Source organism: Podarcis erhardii (assembly GCF_964252035.2).
Source record: "Podarcis erhardii genome assembly, chromosome: 5".
In the NCBI taxonomy this organism is placed as follows: domain Eukaryota; kingdom Metazoa; phylum Chordata; class Lepidosauria; order Squamata; family Lacertidae; genus Podarcis; species Podarcis erhardii.
Window position 1 is genome coordinate 8,840,819 of NC_138509.1, and position 25,649 is coordinate 8,866,467.

The following is a 25,649-nucleotide window of genomic DNA, read 5'->3' on the forward strand; positions in this document are numbered from 1 at the left end:
ATGTTTAGGATGGGTAACACATGTGAATGACCAAGAAGCCTTCTGTCAAAAGCATGTCTGTTTCCCAAATATCCCAAGAGTTCAATTTACAATAAAGACGACTTATGATTCAATATAGGCTAATGCCTGGGATATGCACGAGGGTAGGTGGGGGACGCGGGTGGCGCTGTGGGTTAAACCACAGAGCCTAGGGCTTGCAGATCGGAAGGTCGGCGGTTCGAATCCCCACGACGGGGTGAGCTCCCGTTGTTCAGTTCCAGCTCCTTCCCACCTAGCAGTTCGAAAGCACCTCAAAGTGCAAGTAGATGAATAGGTACCACTCTGGCGGGAAGGTAAACGGTGTTTCCATGCACTGCTCTGGTTTGCCAGAAGCGGCTTAGTCATGCTGGCCACATGACCCGGAAGCTGTACGCCAGCTCCCTCGGCCAATAAAGCGAGATGAGCGTCGCAACCCCAGAGTCGGCGAAGCAAAAGGAGGTCAGGGATGGCCTCCAATTACCCCAGGATTGGCTTGATGGGGCAGCAGTGGGTACTGCAACCTGGGTGCTTTGTCTCCTTCCCTGGAAGTTTTTCATATTTATTTTGCTATTTAGTTGTCAATGTTTGTACAGATGGTGTGCTCTCTCTCTCTCTCTCTCTCTCTCTCTCTCTCTCACACACACACACACACACACACACACACACACACAAAATTACTGAGTTTTGTTCACAGTCATTCAGGTAAGAAGTCCCGCAAAGATCTGTGGAACAGAGAGCATCATGGAAAGTTGCATATCACAGGCTCTAGTCTAGGACTGTCCAGAGACATTAAACTCACAAACAGCAACATGGAGGATACTGGCTGCCTAAGAAACAGCTGCCTTCAGTAGCAGAAGCACAGTGCTATCAGTAAGAACGGACAGTGCTGGAGAACCATAAGGGACACAGGAATAACTTATAGCCCAAGAGCCTAGCAATAATGCAGCCATTCAAAACTAAAACCCAGGGTTTTAACGGCCGATGAACGAATCTAAAATACGGAACCCAGTTAGAATGATGCTCCCCTTTGTCTCCCTCTCGCTCAAAAAGGAGGTTGTGGTGTCAATCAGAGTGACCCACCTGTTGAAGACCAACAATATAGCTATTGCAGATTTGTGCAAAACGAGGAAATGCAAACTCAAATCCCACCTCTGACAGTGTGCAACCTTGAATATCTCTGTATCTCTTAGTCCATCCTATCCCTCAGGGTTGTTATTATTCTGCAACCCTTGGGCTACAGTGGGGATGGGGAATCTGCGGCCCCCCAGATATCCTCCAACTACATCTTTCATCAGCCCTCGGCAGCATTATGGGAGTTGTAGTCAGCAACATTTGGAGGACCAATGGTTCTCCATCCCTGGGCGATTCGTTTTCTCAGAAGCAGGTAGAAGGGGAAAGAATCTGGGTGCTCATTGTGGCGTTTGCCTCCTAGGTGGGTCATAAGGAAAGGATTAAAATGGGTGTGATGTGATTGGCCAGTGAGAATGCAAGGGGGGAATAAAAGTTAGAGTGGGAGGTTTTGAAAGTCAGTTGAAGTTGAGTGGAGTTGAGTTGAGGTTTGGGAGTTGAAGAAGGAAGAGGGAGGTTTAGGTGTGGGTTGGTAGAGTTGTATTGTGAGAGAGTGAGAGGAATTGTTAGGTGGAGTCAGATAGATAGTTGGAATAATCAGTTTGAAGTTGTTAGGAACTAAGATTAAGAAACTGTCAAGAAAAACTAACTGAAACCATACGCTTGTTCCTGCATTTAAAAATAAACTTGATTATTTGTTAATGTTAACAACTGTCTGGACTCCGTGTGTCCCCGTGAGATACGGGGTGGTGGCAGCGGAAAAAGCAATCGCAGTGGTGGCGCAGGGTCAATAGACCGTCAAACGTCTGGGGACCCTGTGTGTGATCACCACACTCATTCACCACTGACAATTTTAAACCTGGGTTTGTTCTAGCACCTGGGTTGCCGATAAGAGCACAAAGAATGTAACAGGCTCTCTCCACATAACAGATTGCCACTTTTCTTAACATAAACCTTGTAAACAGCCACAAACCTATACAGGGAAGTTTCTGCAAAGTGGAAAGGACTTGCATAGTTTCTCCCCCACCCCACCCCACCCCCAGGTTATCAGTGTGCCATTAATTTCTAATCTAAGTAATATACTGGGAAATGGGGCTAGTGCGTTTTTTGTGGAATACTTTCCCCACAAAATTCTCCAGGGCGTCAATCTCTCCGTTCCCCACTCCCAGCGCAAATATTTTCTCCTTTGGTTCTTTTCTTTAAAAGAAAAACTGATTAAATACAAAACCCAATTTGCTTCTATCGTGTTGCTTCTCACTTGTCTTTTCTCCAAAACTGAAAAGTCCCCAAAAAGTCCCTTTCTGCCCTTCATCGTTTCGCTGGCCTTTTCCCCTGAAACTTTTCCAGCTCCTTTTTGAGAAGAGGCGACCAGAACTGTATATAGTTTTGTATAATGGCATTAGGATATTGGCAATTTTATTTCTGATTCCTTTCCCTAATAATCCCCAGAATAGAATTTTCCCTTTTCACAGCTGCCACATCCTGGGCTGACGTCTTCATCGAGTTACACAAATTATGCGAACAATCTTGCACAAAGCTGTGGGCTTCTGTTCTACTGCATCCGCTGTCTTGTAGTAGCTATGAACAGATCTGAAGCATCTGCTTCTAATGTTAAACTAACCACAATCCCATATTATTTTACATTTGAACTCTGGGAACTGTAGTTTGTTTAAGCCAGAAGTGGCCCAACTGCCCCCCTCGGCCTAATCTCATGGGCGGGGGGGGGGCATGAGATAGAAGAGGGAGGACTAAATTGAGAGAGGAAAAGGTTTAGGTTACAGTGGTGAGACTGCTATACAGTGGTACCTCGGGTTAAGTACTTAATTCGTTCCGGAGGTCCGTTCTTAACCTGAAACTGTTCTTAACCTGAAGCACCACTTTAGCTAATGGGGCCTCCTGCTGCTGCCGCGCCACCGGAGCACGATTTCTGTTCTCATCCTGAAGCAAAGTTCTTAACCTGAAGCACTATTTCTGGGTTAGCGGAGTCTGTAACCTGAAGTGTATGTAACCTGAAGCATATGTAACCTGAGGTACCACTGTATGAGCCAAGATGGAAAGACACAACTCTACTCCACTATAAAAGAATGGCTGTTAAAACTACTGGAATTGGCTGAGATGGCAAAGTTAACATGTTTAATTAAGAGAAAAATCATTACGGACATTTGTGAAGGACTGGAATTTTCTTATGGACTTTTTTGCTCAGAAGAGAAAATGAACTTGTAATATCTGGATTTGAAGATTGATAAAAGACTGGTTTATAGAAGATAGAATGGTTCAGTGTGAGAAAATAAGATAGGAAAGCTGGAAGCTAACTAAATGGCACCTTAAACCGAGGTTATGGGCACAGCAACGGAATGTCTAGGCACACTTTTTTATAAGAATACAAAGCTGAAAATGAATAAACTGCAGCTAAAATATTATGTTCGTTTTTCACATGGCCCAGTCCTTTTCCTTCCCACCCACCCCCCAATATTCTTAAGAGGGTCTCTTCTCCAGTCTTCAGAGTAGCTGGAAGTGGGGAGGCAGAAATAGATCACCCTTTCCTTCCACTCTGCAGTTTTAATCTGAAATCTTCGGCGCAGTACTGCGCCCGGAGCTCAGAAACTGCTTGCCCTAATGAAATTCCCCATTGCAAGATGCGCCTAGAACAAGGGGAGTTTTGAACACTAGAACTGGTTGGGTCTTAAAGAATGAATATCATATGTAGCTGCAGGACAGAGAGCCAGAAGTCCTTTAATTTTCTTCTTTATCCTTTAGTTTTTTCTTTCTTTTCCTTTTCTCTTGCTTTCTGTTTCCTTAGGATTCTCTTCTCCTTTTCTTCTGACTTTGTTCTCTTTTAGACTAAGCAGCTGCTTTATCTCTGTATATCGTACAAAGATACTTTATAATGGGGGGTGTTTTTGTATATCTTTGAATAAGTATCAATACATTTATTTATTTGTTAAGAGAAAGGAAATGGGCTGCGCAATCACTTTTGGCTCCAAAGCCCCCAAACAAAATTACCCCAAGGGAATGTGGTGCTTGACAAAAAACTATTTCCCACTGCTGGTTTCAATTATAGCCAGTGATGAAAATTAACCATGGATTTATCATCATTTGTTTGAACAAACCAGTTTGAGCTAACCAGAGTTCCTCTACGTTCAGACGTAGCAGGGAACTCCAGTAAGCATAGGGTTGTGTCTGAAAAGTCCCCAACACAACAATGGCCATAAATAGGATGCAGATCAAACCCTCACTGCAACACAACTTGCAAGAACCGAAAATCAAATTAAATTAAGAATAGAACTTTAGCCACAAGCAAGCATTTAAGTTTCCATAGCTGGACAAGCATTTCCTTAAAAAGAAAGTCAAAGTTGATTAAAAACAGTTGTATGCTAGTTCCAGAGTTCTAGGAACCCCTACCAACCTGACATTTCTTAAACTGGGTTTCAGTTTCAGAGTCATTAATTCCACTTCTCAGCTATTTACAATCTTCAGTGCTGGAAGTCAACACAGCAACCTGTCATTTGATCCTCCTTCTCATGTCTTTAATTTTTCTTTTCAGCCTCCTGCAATCTTGAACCAAAGCTTTTAAAACTTCTTATCCACTGTGCAAGCTCTGTATCTTGGGCTCGGGTTCAAATTTTTACTAAAAAATTAAAAAACAAAAAAATACAGTAAGACAACATTAAGGGTCTGACAACTGCAAAAGCCAGCAAGTTCAAACTTAAAAAGTTCTCACTGAATCTACTTTCCAACTGCAAATGAGCAGAACAGGAAGACAAATTAAGTGCTGATGGTAACATGGCATTGTTTAGCTCAGGCATAGGCAAATTCCGACCCTCCAGATGTTTGGGACTACAATTCCCATCACCCCTAGCTAACAGGACCAGTGGTCAGGGATGATGGGAATTGTAGTCCCAAACATCTGGAGGGCCGGAGTTTGCCTATGCCTGGTTTAGTCCCTGCTGCTTTAGGTTAAGTTAACACCTATCCATAGAGTGAGCTAATTCCCACCCCCCATGCCCCCTGAATTTTTGAATTGTATTGATATTGATGCTGCATTTTATATTGCATTTTATGCTGTTTTTAAGTCGCATTTTAATCAGTGTTTTATATTTGCTGTTAGCCTCCCTGAGCCCAGTTTTTAAACCGGGAAGGGCGGGTTATAAATAAAAATTTGTTGTTGTTGTTGTTATTGTTGTTGTTGTTGTTGTTAAACCGGGAAGGGCGGGTTATAAATAAAAATTTGTTGTTGTTGTTGTTATTGTTGTTGTTGTTGTTGTTGTTGTTATTATTATTATTATTAGAAACAACAACACACACACTTTTTCATGCTGGTCGAAAATTGTTGCCAGTGCACTTGAGCCTACCTTCTAGAAGGAAAGCAGAAAGGAAAACAGTGCAAGGCAAGAATGGCTGAATGGCCCACACTCACTCACCAAGAGGAGCAAACTGTGACTGACAGCAGAGGGTGGCATTAGCTTATGTTGTCATCTGAAAAGCAATTTCTTTGTAAGGTCTGTAGAACACATTTGGGAGGAGCAACAGCGATGTTTAAAAATGACGTAGCGTGTGCATGTGTGCACGTTTATAAATATATACAACTCAACAGGATATATATGGAGGGGCTGGGTAGCGATTTCATAAATGCACTAAAACGTGCCGTACGAACTGGGAGGAACGTAAAGATACAGCACATGACCTTCGTTAAGTTTACTGCAGCTGTAGGAACTAAAGATCCAGTGAGAAGGCTTAACTTTGAATTTCCTGTACATAGGGAATGAAGTTAAACCAGGCATAGGCAAACTCCAGCCCTCCAGATGTTTGGGACTACAATTCCCATCATCCCTGACCACTGGTCCTGTTAGCTAGGGGTGATGGGAATTGTAGTCCCAAACATCTGGAGGGCCGGAGTTTGCCTATGCCTGAGTTAAACCCTTAATGTCTTCCAAATGTATTTTTAATTATGTATCTAACAATGCAATTATTAAACAGCCTTTAGTCTACTGACCACTGATGAAGCAGACCACTAGCACAGCCCTACCATGCATGTGTTTGTGATCCAAGGGTAATATTTAACCACTCTCACATTCTTTTGCAGTGTTTAGGGCACTGTCAGCCTATTCAAGATATTCTGCAAACCGTCCTACTGTTAACCATTTAACAGATTTTTTAAAAAAATTAAACACTTTTCTTGGTATGTGATATTTAGTAAAAATCAAGGACAAGAACAATTTTTCACCAATATACAGGGATGGCCCAAAACATTTTGGCACCCGAGATAAACCACAAAATTGTGCCCCCCCATCCCCCCGCCAGGGAATTAAGGGTGAGTGGAATTACAATAAATTTTGTGGGCTCATAAACAATGATTTTTTTTTTCTGATACAGAACAGATAAATCAACAAATTCCTGAAGCAAAACCTCTTCACAACAAAATTCCCACCACACCTCGATCTGACGATAGCACCCCTTCTGCCCTGCTATTGCTTAGTTTTAATGCAGCACATTGGATGGCTTTATTATATTTTATTATATTCCGATTAAATTCTGAACAGTGCATTGAAGGCATAATTGCAAGGCTCTTTAGCAAATGTTTTAGGCGCTATTCTAAATATTAAAAATTTGAATATTGAAAATCATATGCTTTTTTTTTTTTTAAAAAAGTAGTTTTCTCTAAATAATAGCACAAATCCAGAGGGACATAGTCTGCAATCCTATTACATTTCAACCACGGTATCCTACCATCTAGGAGGGTTGGGAATTGGACTTCCGCTCCTTCCTCTTGAGCCATGTCCAGAAAGTGGTAATGGCCGGTTGGTATATGGACCCCTGTATGCTCAGGGCTCCGTCCTCTCCCCCATGTTTTTTAATTTACAGTGGTGCCTCGCAAGACGAAAAGAATCCGTTCCGCGAGTCTCTTCGTCTAGCGGTTTTTTCGTCTTGCGAAGCAAGCCCATTGACGGCTTAGCAGATTAGCGCTATTAGCGGCTTAGCGGCTTTTAGCGGCTTAGCGGATAAGTGGCTTAGCGGATAAGCGGCTTAGAAAAAGGGGGGGAAGGGGGGGAAACCCGCAGGAACTTGCAAGACATTTTCGTCCTGCGAAGCAAGCCCATAGGAAATTTGTTTTGCGAAGCACCTCCAAAACGGAAAACCCTTTCGTCTAGCGAGTTTTCCGTCTTGCGAGGCATTCGTCTTGCGGGGCACCACTGTATATATGAAACTGCTGGGAGAGATCATCAGGAGGGCTGGGCTGGGTGTCCACCAATATGCGGATGATACCCAGCTCCAGCTCTGGTTTTAATCGGAACCAGTGAAGGCAGTGAACATCCTGTGTGAGTGTCTGGAGATGGTTGGAGGGTGGTCAATGGATTGAGGTTGAATCCCAACAATACAGAATTACTGTTTCTGGGAGACAGGGGGCGGGCAGGTGTGAGGGACTCCCTGGTCCTGAAAGGGGTAACTGTGCCCCTAAAGAACCAGGTGCACAGCCTTGGGGTCATTTTGGACTCACAGCTGTCCATGGAGGTGCAGGTCAACTCTGTATCCAGGGTGGCAGTCTACAAGCTCCTTCTGGTACATTGGCTGAGACCCTACCTGCTTGCACACTGTTTCGCCAGAGTGATACAAGCTCCGGTTATCTTCTGCTTTGACTACTGCAATGCGCTCTATCTTTGAAGGCGACTCGGAAACTATCGCAGCTGCCAGACTGGTGACTGGGAGCAACCACTGGGACCATATAACACAGTTTCTGAAAGATCTGCTTTGGCTCCCGGTATGTTTCCGAGCACAATTCAAAGTGTTGGTACTAACCTTTAAAGCCCTAAATGGCCTCAGCTCTGTATACCTGAAGAAGCATCTCCACCCCATTGTTCAGCCTAGACCCTGAGGTCCAGCTCTGAGGGCCTCCTGACAGTTCCCTCACTGTGAGAAGTGGGAACCAGGCAGAGGGCCTTCTCGGTAGTGGCGCCCTGTGTGTGAAATATGCAAGCTTATCTGAGTAAATATGAATAGGATTATATGGTTATATTAAGTTCCATTGAAATTAATGGGGCATAAATTAGTTGCAACTAGCTGGTCCTATTGCTTTGAGTGACTTTCTCTGGATTTGGCCACTATCATTTCAACCCATGTCTGAATGGAATGAAATGCACAATTTAGAGTTAAATTTAAATTTGATTTGTATGCCACTTCTCCACAGACCACTATAATTACATAGCTCACTGCATCCCTCTGCAAATCCATGATTTGTAGGCCCAACATTTGACCTACCTTTCATTTTCTAACATCTGTTTGCAAAGTCCAAAGAATTTTTTTCTTTTTTCCTCAAAACAAATGCTTGAATTCTCCTTTTTCTGAAAAATATATAAATGCCAAAAAAGCACAAGACTTATGAGTAACCCTATAAATTACAAACTAGCAAGTGTGTGAAATGAAGGGTAACATAACAGAACGGAGTCCCATGTTTTCACTTCTATAGAAGTTATCGTGCACAAATGTCTTAGGATTCTTAATCTTCATAATCTTCCCTGTGGGCACTGCCTTTTTTCAGAGGCTAGATTTTAGTTTACTTTTGCTTTAACATGCAATGAACTATGGGTTTTTTGTTCTGAAATTAACATGCATTATGCAAACATTTAAAAACAAATACTTTTTAGAGATGGCATTGCTGGCACAGAACATATGCTGGACACTTAGAAAAGTCTTGCACTCCTACTTGTAATATGTTCCCTGTGATCCCTTAATTTCACCCCACTAGGCTACAAATTCTTCCAAGCACCTGAAGGTTGCAAATCATTTGTCATTTCCTGCTTATATGTCTGGGTGCTTTAAAAACAATGATAACCTGGGTGAATCTCTTATTCCAAGTACCGTATTTTTTGCTCTATAAGACTCACTTTTTCTCTCCTAAAAAGTAAGGGGAAATGTGTGTGCGTCTTATGGAGCGAATGCAGGCTGCGCAGCTATCCCAGAAGCCAGAACAGCAAGAGGAATCGCTGCTTTCGCTGCGCAGCGATATTCTGGCTTCTGAGATTCAGAATATTTTTTTTCCTTGTTTTCCTCCTCCAAAAACGAGGTGCGTCTTATGGTCTGGTGCGTCTTATAGAGCGAAAAATACTGTGGTTATTTAAAGCGCTCCAGATGTTAGCTTCCTCTTTTGCAAAAGCTCCACAAAACGTAGGAAAACAGCTAACGGACAAGATACTTGTTGTTACGGAGCCTAGGAGGTACTTGATGGTTTCGCCCCAACACTGACCATGTCATTGTGTTCATGTTAGCAGCAAGCAAGAGACACGGTTGACACCTGTTTTGTGAGTGTCTCTCTTGCAAGTTGCCTGCAAAGGCACTTTGATGACTGGATAAAGCAGACATCTGGGAGTGCCCCTGGATTAACATGTGCAAATGCGTTCTAAGTATGTCTGCATAGGATCCAATGTACTTCTCTGCCTGGTGGCTCATTTCTGTACCTAAGAAACAGGGGGTTCGACTGCATGAGCCCTGGAAGCAACTCCCAACTCTACAAGTCTATGGCTCTATCTCATGGGTAGGCAACCTAAGGCCCAGGGGCCAGATCCAGCCCAATCACCTTCTAAATCTGGCCCACGGACAGTCCGGGAATCAGCGTGCTTTTACATGAGTAGAATGTGTGCTTTTATTTAAAATGCATCTCTGGGATATTTGTGGGGCCTGCCTGGTGTTTTTACATGAGTAGAATGTGTGCTTTTATTTAAAATGCATCTCTGGGTTATTTGTGGGGCATAGGGATTCGTTCATTTCCCCTCCAAAATATAGTCCGGCCTCCCACAAGGTCTGAGGGACAGTGACCGGCCCCCTGCTGAAAAAGTTTGCTGATCCCTGTTCTATCTGCTTTCAGGATTTAAAACGAAACATTGAGAGGGTAGCACAGAGCAGAGATGGACAACTGAATGCCCATAGCTGCCAGGTTGGTGGCCCTTGTGTTGTTGTTTTTTGGAACTAGAAGTCGCTTTTTTGGAAATAGAAGTCGCTTTTCTGAATTTGTGGGTGGTCAATGGGTGGGTACATGACTGAGAGGGATTCGCTTGGGCAGGGAGAGGGGGATGTGTAGTTTGTCACTATGCAAAGTAAGTGTGTGTGTGTGTGTGTGTGTGTGTGTGTGTGTGTGTGTAAAAGCAATATTGTGTGGTGTACACAAATCAGGACCAGTAGGACACAGACTACTTCCCACGACAAGCACGAGGTAGTTCAATGACTGTAAAAAGGTAAAGGTAAAGGTAAAGGACCCCTGACAGTTAAGACCAGTCGCGAACAACTCTGGGGCTGCGGCACTCATCTCGCTTTACTGGCTGAAGGAGCCGGCGTTTGTCCGCAGACGGTTTTTCCGGGCGAAACCAGAGCAGCGCACGGAAACGCCATTTACCTTCCCGCCGGAGTTGTACCTATTTATCTACTTGCACTGGCATGCTTTCGAACTGCTAGGTTGGCAGGAGCAGGGACCAAATAACGGGAACTCACCCTGTCACAGGGATTTGAACCGCCGACCTTCCGATCGGCAAGCCATGAGCTCAGTGGTTTAGACCACAGTGCCACCCGAGTCAATGACTGTACTCTTATCTAATTTAGTTATGCCATGCCCTGCATTTGTGACTGGGACCCAAAGCATTCTCAAAATTCACAATGTGCCCACCGGTCCAAAAAAAGTTTGCGACTCCCGACACAGAGCTTCACAACACACAATACCATGCAGAAGAACATTCTTGTAAGGTTTCTTCTGCCATCCCATTAAAATATGGAAAACACTACAAAGGCATTTATCACTGCAAGTAAGGAGAAATCATGGTCTTACTTATCCTATGAAAGTTCAGAACAGATCTCCAATCTACTTGCACAGATTTTTGAATAAAGGACTGAAAAGCACAAGTATGATTTTACTTACATTTATGTTTTGGCTAACATACGGCCACATGAAAGCAGGGTCTCTTCAAGGGTATTCCAAATTCCTTCCCAAATTTTTCAGATAAATAGCACAAAGGAACCAAGAAGAGATGAATAAAAGGAAGAAAAGGTTTCCCCTCTATTGCCAACGAAAGAAGAGGGTATGACTTTCATACATCCGTACCCGTCAATCACTGCACTCTTTTTGTTTCTCTTGGCATCATTTCCTAAAAACTGGCGCTCATGCTATCACCTCAGAACAAGTTTGAACACACCTTGAACAGAGGGTTGCTTTTTTTAAAAAAAAAAAAAGGATAACTTTAAACATATTGAACTATTTGTTTTCACTGTGAGGAATAATGGCATCCACCAACTATTCAGAAAAGGGAATTAAGTCCCCACCTGCTCAACGCTTTTCCCGTCAATCAGCTGATTTGAATAATTACGGCTACACTGTAATGCCTGAAACGGATTCAGACATACAAACTGGTTCTAGAGCTGCACAATTCGATCAGGGTCTACATCTGGGTTTCTACATCCATGACTCCAGCAGAAATGCTAGGGAGCAGCAGAATGGCATCTTGAAGGATCATATTATTATTACACAGGCCAATCCCAGCTTGTTTTACAAAAAATAAAAAATAAAAACAAGCCGAGTACGTCATCCCAAAATCAAACCTGTTCTCAGAGCCACCTCAGAGCTAATTCATCTGATCTGAGGGAGACAAACTTTCCTTTTCTTGAGACATCAACTTCTGACGGTTTTCTCTGTAGTAAAGCTTTCGCTGTGATTCATCTCCCCCTTAGCTAAACTTGCTATTTGTGGCAGAATAGATAAAAAGAAAAATGTTAAGTTTAAAATCATCTAGTATCCCCCCCCATTAGTCCCCAATGCCATCTGAGCCTATTAAAATCACTTACAGCCCAGCTTTCTGAAGCTTTCTGTGATTAAGTGCTAGAGGTTATTCTTGTGAAACTGGGCCCTGCAATGCTGCAAATCAAAGCAAGTGGGGTAGAGTCAGGCAACCATGTACGAAATGGAAACAGACTAGAATTTACTATGGAACAGCCTTTGTAAGCATAAAGGTAAAGGTAAAGGGACACCTGACCAGTAGGTCCAGTTGTGGCCGACCCTGGGGTTGTGGCGCTCATCTCACTTTATTGGCCAAGGGAGTCGGCGTACAGCTTCCGAGTCATGTGGCCAGCATGACTAACCCGCTTCTGGCGAACCAGAGCAGCACACGGAAACGCCGTTTAACTTCCTGCCTGAGTGGTACCTATTTATCTATTTACACTTTGACGTGCTTTCGAACTGCTAGGTTGGCAGGAGCAGGGACCGATCAAAGGGAGCTCACCCCGTCGTGGGGATTCGAACTGCCGACCTTCCGATTGGCATGTCCTAGGCTCTGTGGTTTAACCCACAGTGCCACCTGTGTCCTACTTTGTATGCGTTTGTAAGCATAAAGGTAAAGGTAAAGGTACCCCTGCCCGTGCGGGCCAGTCTTGACAGACTCTGGGGTTGGTGCGTCCATCTCACTCAAGAGGCCGGGGGCCAGCGCTGTCCGGAGACACTTCCGGGTCACGTGGCCAGTGTGACAAGCTGCATCTGGCGAGCCAGCGCAGCACACGGAAACGCTGTTTACCTTCCCGCCAGTAAGCGGTCCCTATTTATCTACTTGCACCCGGGGGTGCTTTCGAACTGCTAGGTTGGCAGGTGCTGGGACCAAGCAGCGGGAGCACACCCCGCCGCGGGGATTCGAACCGCCGACCTTTCGATCAGCAAGCCCTAGGCACTGAGGCTTTTACCCACAGCGCCACCCGCGTCGTTTGTAAGCATAATGCCCTCCAAATGTTTTGGACTGTAATTCCCATCTTCCGACCATCAACCACAGCCACCAAGGGTCAGGCCTGATGGGAGCCCTGGATGGCACCAGGTTGACGGAGGCTGCTGTCGTATGCGCCATCTAATCGCTGTTTGAAATTAGCCAGGCGCCAGGCGCATTTTGCACCTGGCTATCAGCCTTTTGTAGCCAAGTGATGATACCTGGGCGCCAGATTGATTTTCAGGAACCAAAATGCTTTTTCTGTGCAATCTGAGCAGGAGTGGTGAACAACGTTCTAGTTAACTGTTGTCGCTTCTCTTCACTTACCCCACCCCACTGCCCTGCTAACAGTTATGAAGAATATTCTCACATTATGAATGGTTCCCGTCGCCATTAAGAAAAAAAAGTCAGAATAATAGTCAATATGTATGTGGACTGTCCCTGGATCAAGTGACTTTTCTTCTTTAAGTTCTCAAAGTTCTTAGCCTAGCTCAAAGTTGTCGTCTGAACTAGCCAGATGTTTAACTCATAATCAATCTAAACCACCGTAAATCCATTAAGAGAGGGCATCAGAAAAGAAATGTTTGGAACCATTCTGCTGTATGGGCTCATGACCCTTTATTAAATCCACAATTCATCTCTTCAACCAAGCTCTATCAAACATGCTGCATTAATGCTTGCTTTGCGCACAAGGGGAAAAAACGCTGTGGGGGGAATATTTCTCCAAGCAACTGCATTTCATATTGAAGGACGGCTTTTACGTAGTAATTACCAGCCTCCCTCTGGGGAAGTTACAGGCACTCAATGCACTATCCAACACATTTAACTGTGCTATGTTCTGGCTCTTCAAGTCAGTGATCTGGCTTGATGTCCTTGTATGTTCAAATAAAACCAGACAGAAAACTCTCCATCTCACACTTCCTTCCTTTCTCTACATCACATATAACTGTGCATTACACAAGGTTTGCTGCAGACCAGAGATTTTGCATTATGCTTCTAGATAGAATTAAATAATGAATTTTAACCACTTCATGTACAATATATGTATTAATTGCTTGCTATGGCAAGGAAAATGGATTAGTTTACACTAGTAAACTAATACATCTTCATTGCCATAGCAAGCAATTAATACATATTATTGTACGTGAAATGATTTAAATTCATTATTTAATTCTATTTTCTTATTTAAATAACCTAAGTAATTCTCCTTGATTAAAATCAGCCAACCCTGAATATAGCGCTGACCTATTTACTTTCTGTGCACCATTTATGATTATGTAATCATCAAAACGCATATTCTGTTTCGATGGGGGGGGTTTCAAGATCCAAGCACGCTGATCGTTTCGTGCCGCATCTGCTAAGACACTCCAAAGATTTTAATGCATTTAAAATCTAAACTCTAAAGAAACTTGACAGCTTGTGTTCTTATTCAGATACGTCACAGCTGCAAAGAGGTATCTTGTCAGGCCATTTCAGACAAAGCTAATTGGAATTCTTTAGGGACGCGGGTGGCGCTGTGGGTTAAACCACAGAGCCTAGGACTTGCCGATCAGAAGGTCGGCAGTTCGAATCCCCACGACGGGGTGAGCTCCCGTCGCTCGGTCCCTGCTCCTGCCAACCTAGCAGTTTGAAAGCACGTCAAAGGGCAAGTAGATAAATAGGTACCACTCCAGTGGGAAGGTAAACGGCGTTTCCATGCGCTGCTCCGGTTCACCAGAAGCGGCTTAGTCATGCTGGCCACATGGCCTGGAAGCTGTATGCTGGCTCCCTCGGCCAATAAAGCGAGAGGAGCGCCGCAACCCCAGAGTCGGTCACGACTGGACCTAATGGTCAGGGGTCCCTTTACCTTTACTTTAATTGGAATTCTTTGATCTGCATGAGCCCTGATCAGCAATTTCCCATAAGTAAAAGAAGGTGGGGAGGGGGAGAATGCTGCTGACCACATCCCTACGTCACATGCACTACATTGGCCCTGCCTTTGCAACAAACAGCTATGGTTCTATGTGATTGTGCATCCTCATCCCCACACAATGGACATTTAGAGAGGGTCTGGCTGCTCCATATTCCATTGACACCTTCGGTTTGGTGCAGACTTTAAAGTAGACTTCCACAGGCACCTTCCCAATTGTGCCTGATCACCACAAGCACACAAGCACAACTGCTGGCACCACCACTGTTTTCAGCACTGAAAGGGGACAGGACAGACATTCTGGCTGTGAAAATGCGGGCTGCTAACCTCTTAGTAGACATATAAAAAGAGTGCAACTCTGGTTGCAAAGGTTGTTTATTTACCCATTTACAAGTGAGCTTTAAAGTTATTTTAGTTACTTTCTTCTTGCCAGTTGCAGTGGCTGAAGAGTAGCTTAACTTGGCACGTGGAGACCTAACCATCAGCCGCTGCATTGCAGAACTGCCCGTTACCTTCGTGTAAGAAGCAATCTGACATCTCAAATCAAGCTCCTTATAAAAACCTCTTAATGCTCTGCTATTAATTACAGTACAGTTTCCTTTTGGGAAACTTAGGATCATAGAACTATAGAGGTGGAAGGGGTCCCAAGGCTCATCTAGTCAAACATCCCCCCCCCCAATGTAGGAATTGATTTATATAGCTATGAGAAACCCTTAACTCCTTAAAAAGGGGCCTTTCCTCTCCTCCCTAAAGAAAAGCTCAACACCTTAGAGTTAAAGCTGACCCCCCCAAAAAAGGGGGTAGATCACTGAAAGTAGATTGTAGTCTCTTGAGAGTTGGCCACCCCTGATCTACAATACTTTATTTAAAAGACGAAGGTGGTAAGATGCTGGTTGTCTGAAGGTTTGTGTCTGGCAGTGCTACAGGTGTATATTCCAGCACTACAGGCCACCCCAAAAATATAGGTATCGCCTAGAGGCCATTAAAGCCTCTTAGTTTGTCACGAGACAAACTACAGCAAGCATTTCGGAGAACTGGAGCAGCAACAAACCTCAGCGGTGTAGCGTGGGTTGTCAGCACCCGGGGCAAGGCAAGTAATTTGCACCCCCTAACCTGGGGCAAGGCAAGTAATTTGCGCCCCTAACCCCTAACCTGCTGCCGCTGCCAGCTTCTTCTTGCTGCTGCCTGGGCTGGGGTATTTACGGTAAGGTAGCCACGGCGGCGGCGGCGGGTCCATGCCAGGTGATCTGAGGAGAGTTGCCGCTGGTGCTGGCGCCCAAACGACGCCGCTTGCCTGGAGGAGGAGGGCAGAGAGGCAAGGAAAATGCAACATGGCCCAGCAGCTGCAGCAGTGGCGGCGGCGGCGGGGCTGTGAGGAGGGGCTGCCTGGCGCGCCCTCCGCGGCCCTGACGCGTGGGGACCGCAGCGAGCGCTGAGAGCCGCTGCCTGCCGGACGCCTTCAGCCCGGACGCGCGCACAGCTCATCGGTTCCGCGAGACATGGGGCTCTGCTACAGCCTGCACCCGAGGCTCTTTGGCGACTCCGGAGGCGGCGAGCGCGCCCCCTCCAGATGTTGCGCCCGGTGTGGCCGGCCCCCCCTGCACCCCCCACGCTATGCCACTGACAAACCTCCACTAACCCACAAATAGTACCTTGGGTTAAGAACTTTACCTCAGGATGAGAACAGAAATCGCGTGGCAGCAGAGGGAGGCCCCATTAGCTAAAGTGGTACCTCAGGTTAAGAATGGACCTACGGAACGAATTAAGTTCGTAACCAGAGGTACCACTGTACAGTGAAGCTGCACCGGAATAGAAAGCAGTGTATTTGTTCAACAGGCTTTCAGACATTCTCCTGTGTGGTAGCGGGGGGCGGGGGGCGGGTAATCTGGTGGTTTGCAAAGGATGGACACCAGAAAAGTGATTCTTAGTAGAACAAAGTCTAGGAATAGTTTAGCTATACAGTGGTACCTCAGGTTAAGTACTTAATTCGTTCTGGAGGTCCGTTCTTAACCTGAAACTGTTCTTAACCTGAAGACCACTTTAGCTAATGGGGCCTCCTGCTGCTGCCACGCCGCCGGAGCACGATTTCTGTTCTCATCCTGAAGCAAAGTTCATAACCTGAAGCACTATTTCTGGGTAAGCGGAGTCTGTAACCTGAAACGTATGTAACCTGAAGCGTATGTAACCCGAGGTTCCACTTACGTACGCTTCAGGTTACAGACTCTGCTAACCCAGAAATAGTACCTCGGGTTAAGAACTTTGCTTCAGGATGAGAACAGAAATCGTGCTCCGGCGGTGCGGTGGCAACAGGAGGCCCCATTAGCTAAAGTAGTGCTTCAGGTTAAGAACAGTTTCAGGTTAAGAACGGACCTCCGGAACGAATTAAGTACTTAACCCGAGGTACCACTGTAGTTTAAATGTTATTTGTGTTAAGACATTATTAAATTTCCCCAACTATGCACAGAACTATGCATTTTTCCTTAGAGTAAGTCCACCTGTGTTCCATTTATTTTATATATTAAATTTATATACCACCCTTTATAAATAACCAGGGGATCCTGCACCTTACAGAACACAGCCCCCAATAACGAACACACAGAGGTCTACTACACATTTTGCCAGTATCAGGCTCTGCCTGAGACCTTTTAGAGCTGTTGCCAGGCAGAACAGACACCCCTAGGCTAGCTGGGCCAAAATCTGACTCAGTACATGGGCCATCCTCTATCCTGCTACACTTTTCAGGCAGGCTCTGAATCAGCATCAGTGATAACTACTGCAGCACGGACCACTTCCGCTTCTCTGGAATAATAAAGGCACCTTTGCCCTCCCAATATGCATAGCTTCCTTTGAATTCGCAGCGTTCACCAAAAATAAATAAATTTTTATCTATTAAGACTATGAGAAGAATGTTTAATAATGCAGCAACTTCAAGCATGCATCTACAGACACAACTGATACTATCAGACTTCGAAACCAGCCCTCTGTTCAAGGTTGAGGTGATTCTCCACCCCACAGTATAACTTCAGTGTAACTTGGGTACGACACCTATGTATTTCCAACGTAGCAGGGGGTTGGGCTAGATGACCCCTGGGGGTCCCTTCCAACTCTACAACTCTATGATCAGCCTCAGAGCCATCAAAAACATTGATTGTAAAAGGAAGAAGCAATTTTTGGTGTCTTCCGGCAAAGGGGGGAAAAACCGGCCTTCTCATCTCTCATGCATACTTTAAAAAGTTCAAACTGACTGTTACAACCATGTAATACATCATTCATATCTTTGTCTGGGCTAATGATCAATTGCCTCAGGCTGCAAAGATATGGGGAAAGGTGACATCATCGTTGTTGTTTTGCCGTTTCTTTAGCTGGGGAATAACATGCACGATAGCCATCTTCAAATATCCAAAAGGGCTGTCACATGGAACAAGCTGGTTTTCTCATGCTCTGGAGGGTAGGACCCAAACCAACGGATTCAGGTTACAAGAAAGGAGATTCCCGATGAAACCTCAGGAAATACTTTCTGACAGTAAGAGCGGTTCAGCAGCGGAACTGGGCACCCTTGGGAGGCGATGGATTCTCCTTGGAGGTTTTTAAGCAGAGGTTGGGTGGCATCGCAGGGGGTCTTTGTGGTCCTTCCCAGCTCTACGATTTTATTATTCTAAGTGTCAGCTAATTATGAGCTCCATGTATGTGCTCTCATTCCTCAGTAAAGTAACAGAAAACACAGCTTAAGAAACACTGAGCATCACTGAAACAGGAAAGTTACCTTCCCACCTGGTTGTGCACAGATTAATAATAAAAACTATTATTATTATTACAGTGGATGCTTGGGTTGCGAACGTGATCCATGCAAGATGCACATTCGCAACCCGCAGCATCCACAACCCGCAGTGGCGCGTCTGCGCATGTTGCGATTCGTCGCTTCTATGCATAGCGCGATTTAGCTCTTCTGCGCATGCACGGCCGCCGAAACCCAGAAGTAACCCGTTCCAGTACTTCTGGGTTTCGGCAGCCCGCAACCCGAAAAAACACAACCTGAAGCGTCTGTAACCCGAGGTATGACTGTATTATTATTATTATTATTATTATTATTATTATTATTATTCCATCCATAAATAATAATGATGATTTATACGCCACCCATCTGACTGGGTTGCCCCAGTGACTCTGGGCAGCTTTCAACAAATTATAAAACCACAGTAAAACATCACACATTACAGTGGTGCCTCGCAAGACGAAATTAATCCGTTCCGTGAGGCTCTTCGTATAGCGGTTTTTTCGTCTTGCGAAGCAAGCCCATTGACAGCTTAGCGGATTAGCGCTATTAGCGGTTTACCGGCTTTTAGCGGATCAGCTGATAAGCGGCTTAGCGGCTTAGGAAAAGGGGGAAAAGGGGGGGGGAACCCGCAGGAACTGGCAAGACATTTCGTCTTGCGAAGCAAGCCCATAGGGAAATTCGTTTTGCGAAGCGCCTCCAAAACGGAAAACCCTTTCGTCTAGCGGGTTTTCCGTCTTGCGAGGCGTTCGTCTTGCGGGGCACTACTGTAAAAGCTTCCTGATACAGGGCTGCCTTCAGATGACTTCTGAAAGTCAGCTAGTTATTTATTTTTGACATCTTTGACATCTCACCAGAGGGCATTCCACAGGGTGGGTGCCACTACCGAGAAGGTCCTCTGCCTGGTTCTCTGTAACTTCACTTCTCACAATGAGGGAACCGGCAGAAGGCCCTCAGAGCTGGACCTCAGTGTCCGGGCTGAACAATGGGGTAGAATACAGGACCGATGCAACAGGCATAAATTCCTCCTTAATGCTCCAATTCAACTTAACAACCATGGAGACATTATGCAGGAAATTAGTGCCTCCCTCACGTCAGGCTGTGTATCTGCAGCAGTAAGCAGAGGAGAAATAACCACTGGGAGGAGCGCAGAAGCAAGAAAAGCCATAGTCCAACTGCACCAGCACAGCCTTCATCTGCCCCACTGCAACAAAGCAGGTCTCCCAGGTGTTGGCCCTACAGCCACAGCAGGCCCTGCAACTCTCGATCCCTGAAGGCACACCACCTCCATTGTCTCTTGAGACAGATGGATACCAACCGTCTGTCGGAAAGAGACTGTTCCTGTCTTAACATCCCATTGCAGTTCATTGTAAGTACAGTGGTACCTCGGGTTAAGTACTTAATTCGTTCCAGAGGTCCGTTCTTAACCTGAAACTGTTCTTAACCTGAAGCACCACTTTAGCTAATGGGGCCTCCTGCTGCCACCGCACCGCCAGAGCACGATTTCTGTTCTCATCCTGAAGCAAAGTTCTTAACCCGAGGTACTATTTCTGGGTTAGCGGAGTCTGTAACCTGAAGCATATGTAACCTGAAGCGTCTGTAACCCAAGGTACCACTGTACTAAGTAGAGTGCGAAGTTGACTAGACCAGTGATGGCCAAAGTTGGCCCTCCAGCTGTTTTGGGACTACAACTCCCATAGGACCAGTGGTCAAGGATGATGGGAATTGTAGTCCCAAAACAGCTGGAGGGCCAAGTTTGGCCATTACCGGACTAGACCATTTACAAGCTTTTGATCTAGTCAATCTCACTCTCAGGGGATGCTTAGAACCAGGAAAATGTTCCTGGATGGAATAGCCTTGCAGAAATGGAGATGAAGACTTGGCAGAAAAGTGCTATATTATTGGAAGGAAGGAAGGAAGGAAGGAAGGAAGGAAGGAAGGAATGAAGGCATGTGTGGATATATAGCCAAGTTCTCATCTTTTCACTTTCACAGGAGATGTTTTCCTTTGTTTACGAAGAAAACATTTTTATTAAAAAAAAAAAGTTTCATCTTGGTCAGAACAGACAAACAGCAGAAAGGTTAAGCTACTGGAAACTAATACATGATCCTTTGAAAATGCTGAGGGGAATCTAATCCCATTGTGAATGTTTCAGAAACTTTACAGTACACTGGAGAATCAAGAAGATTATCTACTGCACTCCCGAACAGCCCTCGTACTGAATTAGTTAATTCCTACACAAACAGTACAATGAACCCATTATCGTTAAGCTTTCCCCCCTCGAATTCTCAAATGTTCTCTTCCCCTAAGAAGGTGGATCTAAAATACATTGGGCTGCATTCAACTAACTTTCTTGGTTTTAAAGCCCTAAAAACCAAATCGCGCAGATAAAACTGCCACCATCAAAAAGCAGCAGCAATCTTCAACTCCAGATCTAGTGACCAGCTGGCATCACCTCCATTTGTACCAGTTTGAATATTCCTCCAGGTGCAGACATGCATAAAAACACACATAAAATTTATACCAGCAAATCCAATTATTTATCTCATCTTATGAACAGGAAAGGCAATGATATGAGAAGAGATATGCAGCAGCAAACATTCAAGTTATTTGCAAAGTAGATTAAATGAATGAAGGGAATTGGTAATAATGGCACACATGTACAACATTAAACCGAAGATAACACATTTAATCTCTGTTAATTTAATTATTATATTTTTAATGTCAGAATAATCTGAAGACAGGCTTTTTATCAGTGCCAAACCAGGTTGCTTCGGCTAAGGCAGGCATAGGCAACCTAAGGCCCATTTAACCGTTTAACCGGCCCATGGACCCCTGCCGCCCGCTCGGTTGGCTCCCATGCGCCACGCTAAACTGGCGCAGAGCAGAGCCAAGACCACCTTCCGCGATGCTGGGCGGCTTCCCACTGGCTGCAGGAAGCTCCTCCAGCCAATAGGAAGCTGCACACGCCACCTCCGCGCCGGAAGGAGTGCTGGAAATGTGCATGCATGCGCGCGCACACACATGCGCACTCCGGCCCACTGTGGCGTCTGCAGGATCACAAACCAGCCCATGCCCCAAAAACGTTGCCGACCCCTGGGCTAAGGTTACAGTCCTGGCAAAACGTATATATGACAAAGCAGGAAACCTGTCTTGTTTGGGAACTCAAAAACTGATATCAGAATTCATGCAGGCCAACATGTTGCATTCTTCAATCCAAGGCAGCTGCTCTGAGCACATAGGACAGATGCAGTACTGTTGCCTTCTCTCTGTGCCAGCTGCTGCATTGGATATGGACCAGCAGCAACACTGCTGCAGACTGCTCTCCATCAGCTGCTCTAAAAATGAGTCACAGCACATTGTACTGCAAGCTGATGCTGCCGTAGGCACCATTTTCCCCCACAGACAGAGGCCAATCTGGATAGAGAAAATACTTACCGTATTTTTTGCTCTATAAGACCCACCAGACCATAAGACGCACCTAATTTTTGGAGGAGGAAAACAAGAAAAAAAATATTCTGAATCTCAGAAGCCAGAACAGCAAGAGGGATCGCTGCGCAGTGAAAGCAGCAATCCCTCTTGCTGTTCTGGCTTCTGGGATAGCTGCGCAGCCTGCATTCACTCCATAAGACGCACACACATTTCCCTACTTTTTAGGAGGGAAAAAGTGAGTCTTATAGAGCAAAAAATATGGTACTTATTCTTGTGGCAGTTTTATCCCAGCACTGTGCCCCTGAAATCTGGCATTCCCCATTTATCCTTCCATCTTAAGAGAGAGGAAACTAATGATGTATAACAAAAGACTGTTATGCAGATAGGTTTCTTTTTCTCGGACATAACCCACTCAGCCTTCCTCCTTCTCCTTGGCTAAAATACTGATGAAAAGCATGCTACCTGGAAATCTGTTGAGGTTCAATGCCAGTGAACTTCGGCTTCCAACCGAATATTAAAAACAATACAGCGTCAGACATTAAAATAGTTGTTTATCGTCTTGACATCTGCTGGGAGCGCATTCCACAGGGCGGGTGCCATTACCGAGAAGGCCCTCTGTCTGGTTCCCTGTAACCTCACTTCTCGCAGCGAGGGAACCGCCAGAAGACCTTCAGAGCTGGACCTCAGTGTCTGGGCTGGACGCTCCTTCAGGCATACAGGTTCGAGGCCGTTTAGGGCTTTAAAGGTCAGCCCCAACACTTTGAATTGTGCTCGGAAACGTACTGGGAGCCAATGCAGGTCCTTTAGGACCAGTGTTATATGGTCTCGGCAGCAACTCCCAGTCACCAGTCTAGCTGCCGCATTCTGGATTAATTGCAGTTTCTGAGTCACCTTCTAAGGTAGCCCCACGTAGAGCACATTGCAGTAGTCAAAGCGGACTACTTGGTTTGTGCTGTGCCAAGTGGAATGGATACTTTCCTCCTTTGAATGGCAGGCCTCTCCCAACCCCACGTCACATCACATGCCATGAACGTAGGGGGAAACCCTGCTGGAGCCAAAAGATCTATCTAGTCCAGCTTCCTCTTTTCCACGGTGTCCCACCCAGATGCGTTCAGGAACCTGAAAAAGGGCAAAAGTCCTGTCCGACTGTTGTACTTCAGCAACTGAACTGCACACTGCAGCTGAACTTCCCAGTTCCCACTTAAAAGTTATCTAAGCTAATTGACATCACAACATCCTATAGCAAATATTTCCAGAATTTGGAAACATTGGAAAAAAGTTGTTTCTTTTTTATGAAACTGCGGTCAATCGATGTGTTTTGATGACCCCAGGTTCTGGTATTATCTGCCAATTTCTTCCCAACCATGCATAACTGTATAGACCTCTATCATGCCCCCTTCCCTTTTATTTTAAATACCATTTTTTAAATTAATATTTATCCAAAGATATACAAAAGTTCATATCCAATACAAAATATCTTTTTTATAATATGCCAGGGTAAAAGAAATGCTTTTAAAATCTAGATCCAGGCCTTCGATTCATTTTCCTAAACATTTTTAAAACGAGATTATGACTCCACAATAAAACACATATTCAAAAGTTGGCTTTCATCCTCCACTCCAATGAATATCTTTGTTGTTGCATATTTTTACGTGGCTGTTTATTTATATATATTTTAAAATTGTATATATGGATGTTTTATGATGGCCTGTATTTGTAATGCTTAATAAAAGGTTTGGCGAAGTAAGTAATGCATTCATCCACTTCCTCAAGCCCAAAACAGGAGCAGGAATGGGAATAATTCTTAGTACTTTTATTATGTTAACATTTTAAAGACATTTTCCCCATAAGGCTTATGAGGATTTATCAGAGACTCATTTTTCATGTTCAGCTGGAAGCCGTCCCAAAGGCAAATGGCCTTGTTCTGCAATATAGAATCAACTGACTACAGTTATTGTTCCAACTTTGGATTTTCATGTTCTCCTCCTGCTCTAGACTCTGCTGCAACCTGCATATGTACAGTAATGCTTTAGTACATTTTCATTAAACAAATGTTGGCCGGGCGCAGGAGGTTTTAAGAAGCTCTGGGTTTTGACTGCAGTGCTCCTTCCACTGCCAACTACTGCAGGATTTTACAATCTTGAAATGCTGCAAGCCCAGAGGCCAAGTGCATCGCCACATCAGTGTTCTGGACCGTGAAATAAAAGCCCAAACGTTATCACCCTTGACTTACAAGTCCCTGGTGCGCAACTGACCATCAGCGCAAAAATGCAGTTTTAAAAAATGGACCATTATTAATTATCTGTCCCGACTCAAGCTATTCAGACCTGCTGCTGATTTTTGGAGCTCTCGAACTGCAGCCACAGCTGGGAGTGCCTGGCAAAAAGGAAAAGAGCAGAAAATAATCCACGAGTTCCGTGGAAATGTAGTCTCCACTCCGGATTTCTAATGCAGATTCATCCAGAAATTCCATAGGAACTGTAAGCTTCCAAAATAATCATTTCCTCTTGGAAGTTGCACAGTTCACCTTGCCCCTTGGGCAATTCGGTTTTTGTTATTGTTGTTGGAAATTTACAATTCAGCTGGGTTGGCCAGCTCTTTTGAAAACCAGTCCAGTCCCACTGAAAATCCAAATTCCAATCAAAAGTCTGTTTTGCATAGATTTTCATGGCAGTCCACTATGGATCTACTGACCTTGACTTGGGACAATATTGTTCTAGGTCTTGCTAGAAAAAACATTCACGCCCTGCATAAATGGCTTTCAAAACTCAAATGACCAAGTACCGTATTTTTTCGCTCTATAAGACGCACCTAGTTTTTGGAGGAAGAAAACAAGAAAAAATAATATTCTGAATCTCAGAAGCCAGAACAGCAAGAGGGATCGCTGCGCAGTGAAAGCAGCTATCCCTCTTGCTGTTCTGGCTTCTGGGATAGCTGCGCAGCCTGTATTCGCTCCATAAGATGCACACACATTTCCCCTTATTTTTTGGGAGGGGAAAAGGGAGTCTTATAGAGCAAAAAATACAGTAAATCTTTGCATAGCAATTCTTCTGCTGAGTAACCCCACAGAATCCCTGCTTGTAAAGATTCTGAAGTATTTTCCAGGAGCCTTTTCAACACAACTGTGGTTCCATACAACTGAGCGGGTGTTCTGCTCCTAACCCCACTGCCCCCACATGACTGCACATTGGAAAGAATATTGGTAATGACGGAAAAGCTCTCTTTTGAGCAACTTGTCTGCCATTGCCAATTTAGAACCCTTGATAAGCTTCTAAGGAGCAGAGTCTGAAAACCACCCGTGTCCTACTTATTAAGTGGTCAAATAATTCGTTTTCTGCATTAGGACAAGAGCATGCATTTAAAGTAGGAATGGTGATCTTGCAAATGAAATTTTAGTTAATATATTTGATGCAAGAGCTACTCTACTCCCAATCTGGTTTGCTTTAGAAATTCAGCCCGCCTTTCCAGATCCTTGGTTATGCTAGAGTTTCAAAACCCTGCACAATGTCTAGAATCATTACATCAAGGCAGTGAAAGTCATTCTTAAGACTGATTCAGTCTCGGGGTTGGGGTGCATCCAACTTCAGCTAATTCAGCAACTAAAAAGGATGTGGGTTATCTTCTGATCAGTGGTAAAGGTGTGAAACCAATTCTAACAATGTCCAACAATTTCTTTCGGCTATAATAGTTAGATATGCCAGTTTAATTCTAGAGGCAGACTGCTTCAAGC

General features: G+C 44.7%; 1 protein-coding gene across 5 annotated transcripts in view; it reads right to left on the reverse strand.

Annotated features, from left to right (window-relative positions):
• CTBP1 (C-terminal binding protein 1) overlaps positions 1-25,649 on the reverse strand; it is a 55,496-nt gene that overhangs the window by 26,975 nt on the left and 2,872 nt on the right. The window contains exons 2-3 of one of the 5 annotated variants that reach the window (XM_081861006.1): positions 8,341-8,423; positions 4,493-4,714 (exon numbers count right to left, since the gene is read on the reverse strand). The exons of 2 other annotated variants lie outside the window; for them this stretch is intronic. In XM_081861006.1, the coding sequence (XP_081717132.1) occupies positions 4,493-4,499 (7 nt within the window). In that variant the 5' untranslated portion in view covers positions 4,500-4,714; positions 8,341-8,423. The remainder of the gene's footprint in view (positions 1-4,492; positions 4,715-8,340; positions 8,424-25,649) is intronic. 2 more of the 5 variants (XM_081861008.1, XM_081861007.1) reach the window with 2 other exon arrangements.